This window comes from Nothobranchius furzeri, chromosome 4 (genome assembly GCF_043380555.1).
Source record: "Nothobranchius furzeri strain GRZ-AD chromosome 4, NfurGRZ-RIMD1, whole genome shotgun sequence".
Lineage (NCBI taxonomy): Eukaryota > Metazoa > Chordata > Actinopteri > Cyprinodontiformes > Nothobranchiidae > Nothobranchius > Nothobranchius furzeri.
In genome coordinates this window covers 84,882,619-84,897,013 of record NC_091744.1, presented here as the reverse complement: position 1 = coordinate 84,897,013, position 14,395 = coordinate 84,882,619, and the positions used below count along the sequence as shown (strand labels likewise).

At 41.9% G+C, this 14,395-nt stretch overlaps 1 protein-coding gene across 1 annotated transcript in view; it reads left to right on the top strand.

Annotated features, from left to right (window-relative positions):
- The window catches only part of fa2h (fatty acid 2-hydroxylase), a 50,431-nt gene that overhangs the window by 29,578 nt on the left and 6,458 nt on the right, over nucleotides 1-14,395 (top strand). The window contains exons 2-6 of the mRNA XM_015965263.3: nucleotides 2,855-2,986; nucleotides 10,433-10,575; nucleotides 11,895-11,995; nucleotides 12,155-12,327; nucleotides 12,573-12,825. Of these exons, the coding sequence (XP_015820749.3) occupies nucleotides 2,855-2,986; nucleotides 10,433-10,575; nucleotides 11,895-11,995; nucleotides 12,155-12,327; nucleotides 12,573-12,825 (802 nt within the window). The remainder of the gene's footprint in view (nucleotides 1-2,854; nucleotides 2,987-10,432; nucleotides 10,576-11,894; nucleotides 11,996-12,154; nucleotides 12,328-12,572; nucleotides 12,826-14,395) is intronic.

The window sequence follows — 14,395 nt, the reverse complement described above, 5'->3', positions numbered from 1 at the left end:
AAAACCTGATACCAATCAGGACAGCAGGAGGATTTTTTATTTATTTTTGCCTCAATAGGGTTACTACTACAGCAATACTATACTTAACTTAAGTAATGTGAAGTATCCCGTACTGAATATCTCACTGAGTAGTCTTTTTCCTCATGTGTATATAACGCAACCTTTGCACCGTTTGTTTGTTTGTTAGGTGTTTTTCTGCCCTGGAGAAGCCCGTTTTCATCCCATTGTGTGTGTGTGTGTGTGTGTGTGTGTGTGTGTGTGTGTGTGTGTGTGTGTGTGTGTGTGTGTGTGTGTGTTTAAATGAAACTATTCTATTCTATGAAACAAAACTTTGCACCAAAGCTTTTTTTTCACAGCTTTTTTTGTTGGAGTTCTTACTGATTAAATTAAATTCTTGATTTATTGTCTTAAATTGTGTCCAGACTTTTGAACACACGGCCAAAAGTCATATCATTAATACCCGTTAAGCACAAAGTGAGATGAGATGAGATGTAATCCCTCTAAGGAGGAATCTGGTGCAGGACTCTTAACTGGTCCTGATCACGTTTTAATCATTGTTCTTTCTCAGTTCTGCTACTTTCAGGTGAATGTTCTCATGTTGTCCCTGCAGAACGAGGCGTCTTGACCGCTCTTGGGTTCATTTAATCTTTTACAGTGTGATGATGGGATGGTATAATGTTGCAACAGAAGGTGTTAAATTACTGAGGTGATGTCTGTGACAGACCATAAGAGGCTTTGAACACATGCCTCACACCAGCCTGCTGATAAATATTTAACTTTCTGACGCAGAAGCCGCGAGTTTCTGCCCATGTGTTGATATTAAAGGTTGTGGAAATTGATTTGTGTCTTTAAAAATAGTCAGACTGCAGTGATTTGACTCATTTTTGCAGGATGCAGATAGGATCCTGGTATCAGTGCAGCGTTTGTTTGTTTGTTTGTTTCTCTAATTGGAGTCTGAGCTCATGACTCAATCATGAGACAGGGGTCATGTGATTTAAGGTGGTGCTGCATTGTAACTAATGGAATAACCTGAAAACCAAAAACGGCTGCCTTGTTCGGGGTCTCTGTGCACGTTTCATCTCAGTTGGATGTCAGAGTGGTAGAAAAGGATGATTTTTACTTGTTACCTCAAAGTACCAGAAATGAAATCAGGCTGCAGCGTTTTCTGTAGAAATCTGGACAAGACTGGTAGTCTAATGTAAAAATGTTTGATTTTAATACAATCTTTAGGACTTTGAGTCCATCAGACGGATGTTGTTCCTCCTCATTTTGATCCATGCATTCTGAGTTTTAACAGGAAACGAACACAAAACTTTCATTTAGAGAAGCTAGTTGAGTTTTCAGTTTCGGTTTAGCTGAACATTAAAGCCTGGAGGTCATTAATCTTCCTTTGAACTTGCTTCAGCTTTAAAAACGTCCCGAATAGAGGCCAACCAATATATCGGTCGGTCGATGTATCGAGCCGATATATTCAATTTTCTCTATCGGCCCAAATTATTTTTAAAGGCTGATTAAAGAATTAAAGCATATTCATAATAATAATAATTATCAGGCACCTGTGTGGTCAACTGCCACCATTACTAGACTAAAGAAAGAACCAGAAGGACTCCAACACACCATTTTTTTAATGCTTGGTTTGTTTTATATTTGAAGTTCAATAAATATTAAGAGATTTATTGACTTATTGAATTTATATTGTACACAGCGAGTGTTCGGTTGTCTTTCACATTCAATGTGATGCTAAAACGTAAATATATTGGCCTTAATACTTGGCTTTAGGTATCGGCCATCGGCAACAAAATTCTTGAAAAATCTGCATCGGCCTTTAAAAAAAAACCCATATCGGTTGGCCTCTAATCCTGAAATTATGAAGATGATCAGGATTAGTACCTTCACCTGAAACTTGTCTTATCCAGTCCTAGTTGTGTATGCTGCCCTCTAGTGGAGGATTTACAGATGGCACGGGCAGTTTTCTTATTGCGTAATAAAACGAGACTTGTTATTATTTATATATTGTTGTGCCTAAACTGAAGATTAAACTCTTTAATATAATCTTCATGTTTGCTTTAGTTTCTTTAGCTACCGGAGATCCTCTGAACTCGTAAATGCAAAATAACCAGCTAAACAGTTGTGTATTCAATAAACATATAAATGTTAATTGAACAAAGTCCTCTCTGTGTATGAAGTTCTGTGTTGTGCTAAACTTCTTCTGTTCTGATGTTCCTCTCTTCTCCAGAACTGAAATATTGAGAATTATTCTCCTGGGAATTAAAAACGGGCACACCAGATGAACCGGAATGCTGCTCAGCACGAAGAGTCTGCTTTACAGTTGATGCTTCATCCAGTTCTTTAGTTTTTTTTATCGGAGTGTGCATGTTTTTTTAGGTTTTTTGTGTGTGAATGGGTGATTGATTGTGTTGTAAAGTGTCTCGGGGGTTTCAGGATTCTAAATGCTATACGAATACACACCATTTACCGCATTTTGTGACACTGTGACCAGTAGAAGGTGACGGTCAGCTGTGGGTTAGGAATAAACACGCGAGCATGGGATGGCGTTTTGCAGCCAGAACCAGTTTTCTGTACTGGGAAAGATTCGCCCTCCACGCCCATCCTACCACAACAAAAATCCATCCCTAAGACAAGTCTGTGCAGCCGGTTTACTGAACACAACTAACCCTCCAGTTTCAGCTGCGTTTAATAAGCTCGTGAAAATGTTAACCTGTGTGCAAAGGTTAAACAATGCAAAGCTGAACATGTCACGAGTCTTGAAGGGCAAAGGTCACTGAAACAGGAACAGTAAAGCTCAGATAAAACGAGAGCTTATTTCTTTAATGAAAGTTTTATTTTCTTTCAGACGTTGAGAGAGCGGAGAAAAGTCGGCGAACAGACGGAAGGAAAAGCTGCAAAAAAACCCACAAAGGAAAAGGTGGATGAAGATGACAAGAACTCTCCGTACAGCCGCTGCAGGCCCGTGGACCTGGACAAGGTGAACTTCTGAGACCTGTGTGTGTGTGTGGGGGTGGGGGGGTGGGGGTGGGGGGGGTACAGGATGAGGTTGTGTGAACAGGAATGAAAAAAGAAGCGTGTCCTGTTTTTGACAGATGAACAGAAAGTGAATGTCTGTCAGGTTATTCACCTGAAGACTGGAGTTCTCACACTTGAACAGGATCACACACACACACACACACACACACACACACACACACACACACACACACACACACACACACACACACACACACACACACACACACACACACACACAGACACACACACACAGACACACAGACACACACACACACACACACACTCAACCCAGTTGTTTGTCTTTACTAAAAACATTCCCCTCGATTATTTTGGTCTTCACGCTGACACGAAGAAGGGTTTAATCAGCTAAAGCACGCTTGCACAATTGTCCAACTTGTGTTTTTCCCACCGTCAGCAGCATAGCAAGCCGTTAAAGGGAACATTCTGCTAATGACAGATGCAACCTGTCCGTCTTGCTGCTGTTTTTGTCCTCGGGCAACGTTGTAGGGACTTGATGTGAAGTTTCTGTTAGCCGCACCCTCACCCCACCCCACGAACCCCAAACTGGGTTAAAACCGATGGTTTAAACGTTTGGATCTGATTAGTCTGGATCCCAAGACGCTCCTCTTTAAGGGTCGTGGTGCGGTTTGATTTCAGCAGCGGCTGCATAAATGCGCCGGGTGCTGACGTCTGCAGCGTCGCTCTGCAGGTATGCGGAGAAGCAGGATTGCAGCAGTTGTCAGCTGAGCTAAAAACTAAAATTAAAAGAATTTCTCCCGAGTTTCAGAAAAGATGGTCATGTTCATGTCCTAGTTTCTCACATTGACTCGAGAATAAAGCAATTCACACTCGGCTTCCTTTTGTTGACTTTTCTCAGTGAAATTTAGAAACTGAAACAAGTTCACGTGTTTTTAGAGGAGACGAACTGTAGTGATGCATCAAGGCTGCTGGTGTCATTCAAGCAAGTCCCATAATTCAGGTCTGGAAATGAAGCAAAACAGGAAGTGACAAAAATTGCAGTTCCACCCTCATCCACTAGGGGGCTGGTGTCAGAAGCGAGCAAATCCTCATTGACTCCCATGTTAAAAATACCAATTTCACAGCAGAAATAAACATGTTTTAGGTTTAATAGATCTAGTTTACACTCATGACAACTCTGAGGGGGGTGAATTTTTGTCACTCTTCTGTTTAAGTGTATTAAAAGCCTAAAATTCTGTATAATTAATGAGCATCAGACCCACGTGACCGCAGAGCTAGCTCCGGGGAAAGGCCTCAGCCTGAAAACTGTACGGTCATTTTCAGTCTCTCACCATTATTTGTAGCGTTTGTGCGTTCTTTGTGGATATTTTTTGTGCAATTGTTGGACAAAATGACTTGCTGTGGCATTAATTGCACTAATAGAGCGTCCAAGGAGACTCCACTTCATTTTTTTGGTGAATAAAATTATATTTATGTATTTTAGGTCACTGCCGAGCTGAGCTTAGATTTTAACATGTACTGTTTAACCATGAAATTTAAATGTAATAGGGTAAAACCCAGTGCATTTAACATAATTCTGCACTTTAGAAAATGAAATATAACATGTTGGTTGAGCTGAGTTCCGACTATCGGTATGGTCCCCTCCCCTCAGCGCCAGCTCGGCGCATCTCTGATCGCAGCGGCGCTTGTCTGCTGTGCGGCTGCCGGCTTGTGGAGCTTTCGGGAGACCTCTGTGTTCCACCCGGTTTTACCAGCGGTAAGCCCGGCGTATCTGACTCAGAAGCTCTGGTGTAGTGCACAGTTAACTCCGGTTGTAGCTAGGTTGCTACCTCCGTTAGCTTAGCTCCCACCTCCGCGTTGGCTTTGGGTTAGCTTGTAGCTAGTTCGACCGGGTGTTGTCAGTTGATCCCAGCCTTACAGCCACACCCTCAGCTCCTCCTCTCTTCCCTTTTGTGGAATTGTCTGGGCTTGACGGAACCTGTACGGTCAAAATGGCGGTGGTGGCCACCTCCCATTTTGGCTTAAAAACTTATTATTGGAGCCTACGGACACGAGTTGTCCAGTATATATGTCGATGGTGTCATTATGTCCTTGATCGGGATTACGGACGGTCAAAAGCTTTACTTGGTTAATCCAACATTCGAACATTTGAAAACATCTTCAGTTCTTAAGTTAAACCCCTGAAGTATTTTGCAGGCATGCTTTTTCATCTTGGATCAGCAGAAGGTTCTTGGTCATCCTGGCCCAAAGACCTCTTGAGAACCTTTAGCTAGTCGTTTTTTTTTTCTTAAGCAAGGAGATTTTTTGATTCAAACTGAAAAATGTCTGACAAAAAGCACTGAAACTGTGGTGAGAGCTTCATTAATGCGAGCTGCTCTCCTCATGAGAGTCTGAGGGTTTTTGTTGTCCTGATCCACATGTGAGGTACATCCCAAAGCGTTGAGTTTTGATCAGGAGGCTTAAACCTCCCGCTGCTTCTAGACCTGAGAAACTTCTTCAGGGAACCTCAACCTGAACCCACAAGAACAAAATGGTTTGAAGAAAATAGAGACAGAAAAAATGGAAATGCATCAAAAATTTGGTCCAACTGTTCTCAGATTCCTGAAATTCATTCATGAATGACTCCTGCAATGATTGGCTCCCTCGTGCTGCCATCTGATGCAGGAAAGATACTAACCGTTCCACATGCAAAACTACTCCGTTAACCCTTAAACCATCATTTTACCGTAGGGAAGTAGCTCCTGTGGTTTTGTTAACAGCATGACTGTCAATTTCATTTCTTTTTTTCCTTTACATCCAAAACTAAATGTCAGATTAAGGTTTGTTTTCTGTCTAGTGACTGATGACGAGGCGAGCAGCCGCTGCACTGAACCAACGTTTCCTGCTCAATTTTTTCTTTTGTTGCAGCACAAAACCACAAACCATCGATTGACAAATGGAGGCAGCTGATCTCTGACCAGTTTTTGTTTTGACTCCAGACGCACCACGTCAAACACAAGATGCTCCAATATATATTTGCAATTCCCAAATTTCTGAAGAATGAAACATGCATGCTTGTTTGATTCTGATTGGATGCTTTTTAAATCATAACTGAAAATGTGCAGCTAGAAAAATGCAAACTCTGAAAGTAAATTAATATTTTTTGCAGGAAAAACAAATGGAACATTTGAGAAATTTTAATGATAGAATAAATTGACAGGGTATCCGCAGGTCTTTAAAAAGTCTTAAATTCTTAAATTTGCTTTTCCAAATTTAAGGCCCTAAAAATTCTTAAAAATTACAAAGAATTCTTAAATCCAGTTTCCAAAGGTCTTAAATTACCAAAGACCCAATAAACAAGATTATTTTATTTCTATAACATTTTCGTGACTTTCTAGTTAGTGTTCAGCGTTTTTTGTGTACGATGTTGGCGTAAGCGGAACCGTACACGTTCAGTTGGTTGTGAAAGGGGGCTATTTTTAGATGAGCACATTAGCTGGTTAAGCTAGTGCGGGGGTCGGCAACCCGCGGCTCTGGAGCCGCATGCAGCTCTTCCATCCATCTGATGCGGCTCTCTGTGCTTGTAAAATAATGAATGGATATTTAAATAAAATGCTTTATATTTTACTGCATTAATTTTACATCTGTAAGCCAATTCTAAATGTAAAGATTGTCTGCGTAAACCTGAACAGATGTAAAGATTGTCTGCGTAAACCTGAACAGGTCCAACCCGGTCTTACTGTGAGACCGGGTTGACGGGTCACGCTTGTGTGTAATCATAGGCGCTTTCTGAGCTGACGAGGATGTGAGATTCTCCTCAGACGGCTCCTGGATGTGTCGCCACATTGGACAGGAACAAGCACTATTCAGCCAAAGTTTCATAATCAGGGAACATTTTCTAAGTGACAAGTCTCTCTGAGAGACAGGGTTTGGAAAACACTCGCTTCAGTCGGAGGAATCTTCCTGCATGCGCCCTGGTTCTGCGACGCGCTCCAAGCCCCTCTCCACATATTCAGCTCGCTGTGTACCTTATGTAGTACACGCTGACAGCGAGCTGCGCTGAGCAGTGTCCAGCTCAGGTGTTCAGATGGGAATCATTTCTTGAGTGATTTAGCTACATCTGCAATGTGCGTAGAATAAAGTGTCAGTTCGTCTGCATGCGTCGGGGTAATTCTTTCTATTCTTTCTCCGTCAAAATAAACGGTCAAATACGGGAACTATCCGGTCAACACAACACAAGCCCTCCTTTTAACTGTTCTGTTTTCTGGTGAAACTTGTTGCAAAGAGATATAATTTAACTTGATTAACACCAGAGCCAGGCGCACTGCGCCGTTATCTCCGTCACTGTAAATGAGGGAAAAACAAATTGATCGGATCCTTTTCTGACCTTCCCCACCTACAAAGTTTAATTACAACAATCAAACGTGACAGAGCCTGGATTTGTATTCTGAACAGTCTAAACATGTTTTAAAAAGAAACGTATGACAAAAGTGGCACCTGCTCAGTAAAACCACCAACAGGGTGAAGAATATCAAAATATTGTAGCAGAGACAGGCTACAACTTCTGGATCCATTTTACATGAATCGTTTTATTGATTATCGTCTTATGAAAGATAACTCTGACGTACACGAGCGACCGTTACTGGCTGCTGTCACCTGTTGTGAGCAGCGCTCTGCTGTCTGAGGGTAGGCCCCGCCCACAACGCCGCGGCTGCTGCGGCTCCCAGTGTTTTCTTTACTGTGGGAAACGGCTAATAATGGCTCTTTGATGGGAACAGGTTGTCGACCCCTGAGCTAGTGGGAGCTCGCGCCATGGGGAAGTGCAAGTTTAATGGTTACTGGATGGCTAATCCCACGTTTGCGACGTGGTTAGCACCGATTTCAGGCAATAGCTGAAAATTATAGCTTAAATTTAATTTAAAAAATAGCTTAAATTTGGTCAAAGTGACCTTAAAAAAGGTCTTAAATGTGGCTCCCTTAAACCTGCAGATACCCTGATTTGAGCCTCTTTTGTAAATGAATGTGAGACTGGGAACAAGAGGAGGCAGCAGGATGGTGAAGAAGCCGGAAAATGCAGGAAATGATTAAACACAGTAGGTTCCTGTTAATGAACCATTTAGCATATTTTAAAAATGGTGACAATTTGGGAAAGCAAATCCATTCTCCAGCCCCGAAATCTGATTTGCATTTGAGCGACTTCCAATCAAATAAGCAGTTTAGGTTGGAGTTGTAGTGGAATATAGTTGTATATTCTTACACTGTTATTAGGTCCAGATATTATAATCAGAATAGGTTGTTTTTTCTTCAGGGAGTTTTATTTAAACACTTTGTATTGACTTAGAGACAAGAAAAGAGAGAGTTGGGATCGTTTAAGAATCTTTAATTTCTATAATTATAAATTCAAACAATGTACCAGGACTAAATCTCTATGATGGATGCATATGGATTTGAATGTTGAAGTGTTGGTGTGTGTGTGTGTGTGTTCAGAATCTCCAGGCTGAGGCAGGCGGATCTGGGTGTCTGATGTTTAGACTAGCTACCACGAGGGCTTCAGTAGCTCTTGACATGAAACGCCATCTTGCCGAGGCTACGTACCGTATGGAGTCTCCCGTGGTCAGATCAGGAATGTCAGGTCCTCGGACCCCCTTGGTACTGGACTGATGAAACAGTGTTGCAGCACGACAAACCCGTCTACGGATAGCTCCGGCAGTAGCGGCAGGTCTCAGCGCGTTCAGCTTTTATTGTGAAGGAACCGTCGTCTTGTTGTTCAAACGACAGAAATTCCAGCTTGACAGTTCTCAGCTTAAAAGTAGAAAAACACAGCTGGCCAGACTCTAATCTCCTTTAGTGATGATGATTTGAGAGCTGGTTGAAACTACGTTGAGTCTATGATGTAACTCCTTTGGAACTCAGGTGGAACTGAAGTTAAAATGGTGTTGCTCTGTTTTTATTAACTTAGTTGTTTATAAATCTTAGCAAATCGGAGTGGACAATTTAAGTAAACAGCCCAGATTCTGCCCTGCGACAGACGAAAGCTCTGATTGGCTGAGAACAATGTGTCATGCGTTCTTATGTTCTGTGGAATAGTATGTCTGGTGCGCAGTCCTGTTTATTCATTAAACACATAAATCATAACATTTTGATTTCACAGATCAGTCACCTGATTATTATTGATCAACATATGTTTTGATTAGCTTCATCACAAATAAAGTACTTTGACTAATTAATGAGGAGCGTTCTTCTTCTTTCTTCTGTCTCCTTTCCTGGAATGTAAACATTTAGAAACAAGCACCCGACCTTGGCGATTCATGCACGCTGTTACTGTGTGAAGGGGGCAGCTGTTAAGGGCAGACAATAGGATCTTAATAACGCTACAAGAGTGTTGCAGTGAGTGTTGATGAAAAAGCCTCGCACTCTAAAATCTTTGAGCTGAAGTCTGGATCTGTTTTCTTTAAATACCTCCCCGAGATGATTTTTGTTTCCTGATGGGTCTGTGAGCTGCAGGGTCGGGATCACGGTTGCATTGCATCCCCAGAATCCACTGATTTCCCTCTTTCCTATTCACTCTCTCTCTTTCTTTACATTTTTAATCACAATTGTCTATTTTTTGCTCATTTAAAATATTTTTAATCATTTTCTAAATGATTAGTTATATTTTTTCATTTTTGTGAAGCGTCTCGTGATTTTTATCTTGAGGCGCTATAGAAATATTTTCTTCTTCTAAAGGTAATGGAGTGCAGTGAGATAAAATGCTTTTTAAAATATTTTTCAGTTCTAATCAAATTTGTTTTGTTATGAAACTTGAACCTTCGCCAGCTGGTGGATGAATGATGGACGGTTGGAGATTTATTTAGATAGTGATGAGACGGGTAACCCACCTGTGGGCTTATCTTGCTGCTGAGAACACGTAGGTGACACCAGCGACTCGTGAACTTGTTGACGTGTCTTCAGAGTCAGTACAAGGTCACGTGACCGGGGCGGGTCTTCTAATCACCTTTTAATGAGCCTGAAACCTTTAAGTTACCCAACGTGTTTTAAGCATAATTTAAAATAAAGACCATGAAAGCGTTTGGATCATTTGATGCTTCAGGGGTAAATGTGTAAAGTTCTTATACACTCAGGTGGAGTTGGCTTCCTAATCTGGATTATTTCTCCTGATAACAAGCTCTTATTCAGCTGACTCGCATGGGAAGCCCGTAAAGATCCCGTAAAGAGAAGCTGCCTCTGGGCTTTGGCCTCAATGAAACGTTTTAACTGTTGCTGTCATTAAACTGGGCTGAAGCAAACCTGCAGAGAAACACGCACTCAGATTCAAAATGTTCACACACTTCCTGTTTGGCTGATCCTGGAAGGTTGTAACTTTCTGCCTCCACCTGCTGGAGCAAACCCTTATTCATCTCCTTCCTGGCTCTGGAGGCCCTTGTGACTGGTTCTCACACATTTCTAGGATTTGGTGGACTGGACAAAGCCCCTGGCCTGGCAGGTGGGTCACCTGGGAGAGAAGTACGACGCATGGGTTCACCAGCCAGTCGACCGACCCATCAGACTCTTTGGGAATGCCTTCCTGGAAGCCGGCACCAAGACGTCCTGGTGAGGAATATACATCAGTGTAGAAAATAGTCACATTTAACGCAGTTACGATTTTTAACAGCTGTAATATTTTAATTGTATTTTTAATAAGAAACATTAGTGTGGTATTAGTGAAACATTTTAATGCTAATTAGGAACAAAATGCAACAAACCAAACTCGTCAGCTTTATTATTAGATTTGACTCACATTCGTTATTCAGTTTGACAGAATGGGACTGACGCTGAGCCAACGGGTCAAAGGGAAATGAACCTGGGAAGGGTTAGGGTTAGATGTTCATTACATTCAAATGTATTAATTCATATTAACTAGGAGTAGACGGTGTATCGGGCTGATATTTGTCCTGAGTAAAGCCGATTTACAGTCAGGCACATCTTTGGGCAGACAGGTGATGTAGCAGAATCTCCTTTAAAAGTGTTTATGTTCACTAATGACATCGGCATAATAAATACTCTAAATCAACTTTATTTAGGTGTCTGACTTTAACACTGAGCAGTGCATAAAGTTCAGATTTAACAGTTGGTTTAATTCAGAGTGCAGTTTAATTTTGTGCATCAACCGATGTTGATAACGGTTTAGCATGAAATTAAGCTGGAAGACGTCTCGATGTTGGCCATGAAAATCGACCCACAACAATCAGCAGTATCTATCGACCATCGGCCGACCGTGTCACCTACACATCGGCATCAGCATTAGAAAAACCAATTCGGTCGACCTGTTGGTATTATTTTTAATATTTATGATTCTGGTATGAAAATTTATACATGAGTGACATTCGGATCACAGATTAACCCTCTCAGGCTCAAAATAAGTTTTGATAGAAGGATGAACAACTAAGTCCTTCAGGGTACTTCTGCGTTAAAAATGCTCATGAAATATGTGTGGAGTAACCAGGTAGGTAGGTTTTAACCCGCCTGCCTCCAGAGGGTTAAACAGTAATCATGCTGAATGTTGGCCAATTTTAATCACCAGGAAATATTTTGTGCATTTCTAGTTTAAAGCACTTCATAAAAAATACCCAGTTGAGATTCAGGCCTTTAAGGGTTTAATGCACCAGTTTGAACCCTGGAATCAGGACCTTAAAAAATTAAAGGCAGTTGTTTTCAGCTCAGAAACGCAACCAATTTTATTTTCTGAGCTTCAAAAATCTTGGATTGAGGTGAAGATTGGGATTAATGCTTCTTTTAGCTGCTGTCTGGTTCTTGAGGCCTACGTCATGAGTTGGGCACACTTTTATCTACGTGGGATTAAGCCTCCTCTTGTTGAACTCTGATTTTTCCATTTAAATAAAAACCAAACAGGTGATTTCTGATGGTTCCAGGTACTGGGTACCGGTGGTTTGGCTCCCCCTGGTGTTCTATCTCAGCTGGTACTGCTACACCACCATGGCAAAGGGCACCTCAAGGATAGACGTCACTTCAGGTAACACACCTGTAGCGTAAACACAACCTATTTACCAACCCATGTTTTTATTTGAATACCTAGACAGACCAGGGTGTGTGTGTGTGTGTGTGTGTGTGTGTGTGTGTGTGTGTGTGTGTGTGTGTGTGTGTGTGTGTGTGTGTGTGTGTGTGTTCCCAGACTTGTCCATCCCCATCCATAAGTACATGTTCCCAATGTTTTTCCTGATGGGCTGGTTCTTGTGGACTTTCATTGAATACTGCATCCATCGCTTCGTCTTCCACATGAAACCGCCCGCGCACAACTACTACCTCATCACGCTGCACTTTCTGCTGCACGGGCAGCACCACAAGGTAGAACCAGGTTCTCACAGCTAATATTGGTGTTCTCCTTGGTTCACCTTCTTACTTTCACATGCTAACACCCTGCAGATCACTGCTGTCAAACTTTTGCAATGGTTCCTGTGAATAATTAGTATAAGCACGAGTAATATTTAATATTTTATTACATTAGAAAAATAGGTTGAAAGGCTAAATAATTTCTATTTACAACCAAATAAAAATGTATTCCTCCATCATGTATTTTGTTGTCTCCACAGTCTCCGTTTGATGGCTCTCGGCTCGTCTTCCCTCCTGGTCTGGCCTCCTTAGTCGTGGGAACTTTTTATATCTTTCTCCTCAGCACGCTCCCAGAGATCCTCGGGGTATCCGTGTTCGTCGGAGGGCTGTGCGGCTACGTTGTGTACGACATGATTCACTACTATCTTCACTACGGATCACCAAAGCGAGGAACGTACCTGTACAGTCTGAAGGCCTACCATGTAAAACATCACTTTGAGCACCAGAAAACAGGTCAGCACAACATCACACTTCCTGTACCGTTTAGGTCCATCAAAAAATACTTCAAGAGTTCTTAACTTTGATTCTACTGAAGAAGTTTGGACCAAAGATATTCCTGAAAATAGGCCTGGGCGGTATGGCAAAAATGTCATCACAGTATTATTTTAAAATTATATCGGTTTTATGGTATTTGACAGTATTTTTCACAAGGCCATGATTAATAATAATAATACATTTTATTTCAAGCGCCTTTCAAAGCTCTCAAGGTCACTGTACAAGACAAAATATAAGGAACAGCAAGCAATACAAACAACAAGAAATAAATGCTAAGAGTAATTCCCAAGGGTAGAGTCGGAGCAGTGCAATGGATAATAGACTAAAAAGAGTCGATGGAAGGAGGACAGTTACAGTGAGTAAGCCAGGCGGAACGTATGAGTTTTGAGTTGAGACTTGAAGGTTGAGAAGGAGTTTATATTGCGGAGGTCAGGCGGCAGAGCGTTCCAGAGTTTTGGAGCTGAGTGGCTGAAAGCTCTGGCTCCCATAGTACAGAGACGAGTGCGAGGAACAGACAGGGAAGGTGAAGATGATGATCGGAGAGAGCGAGTGGGAGTGACGATGTGGAGGAAATTAGAAAGATATGGGGGAGCGAGATTATGGATGGCTTTAAAGGTATGAAGAAGTATCTTATAGTCAATTCTGTATTTGACAGGGAGCCAGTGAAGTTGTTGCAGGACAGGGGTGATGTGATCAAAAGTGGAGGTCTCGGTGATTATCCAGGCAGCTGAATTTTGGACTAACTGTAACTTGTTGAGTGATTTTAGAGGGAGACCGGAGAGGAGGGCATTACGGTAATCGATGCGACTGGTGACCAGGCTGTGGACCCAAATATCAGTGGAGTGTTGACTGAGGGAGGGGCGGAGCCGACTGACATTGCGAAGATGAAAATAAGCAGTTTTTATTGTGTTGTTAATATGAGGAATGAAGGATAAGGTGTTGTCTAAGATGACACCCAAGCTCTTAGCTTTGGCGGTGGGGAGGAGTGTGGCGTTGTCGAAGCTGAGTGAGAAGGAACTGGTCTTAGATAGAGATGACTTGGTGTCAGTGAGGAGGATCTCAGTCTTATTGCTGTTGAGCTGTAGAAAGTTAGAAGAAAACCAGGATTTGACTTCGGTGAGACAACTGAGAAGGGAGGATGAAGGGAGCAGGGGGTTTGGTTGGGTAGAGAAGTAGAGCTGGGTGTCATCGGTGTAGCAGTGAAAATGAATAAATTTCCTGAAGATATTGCCAAGTGGGAGTAAATAGATTATGAAGAGAAGGGGACCTAAGACTGAGCCCTGAGGAACTCCAGAGGTAACTGGCTTGGGGTTAGAGTGGAAGGTGCGCAGTTGGACAAATTGAGTGCGATTAGATAGATATGATTTGGACCAATTTAGAGGAGTTTTTGAAATGCCGATGGTGGATAGTCTGTGGAGTAGATTACCCAGATTATTTTTATAAGAAAAGAATTACTGCACTAGACTGGCCTTAAATAGCCCGTTTTACCTTCATGTGCAGAATACCAGTTTTTCCATGTCCAGTCACA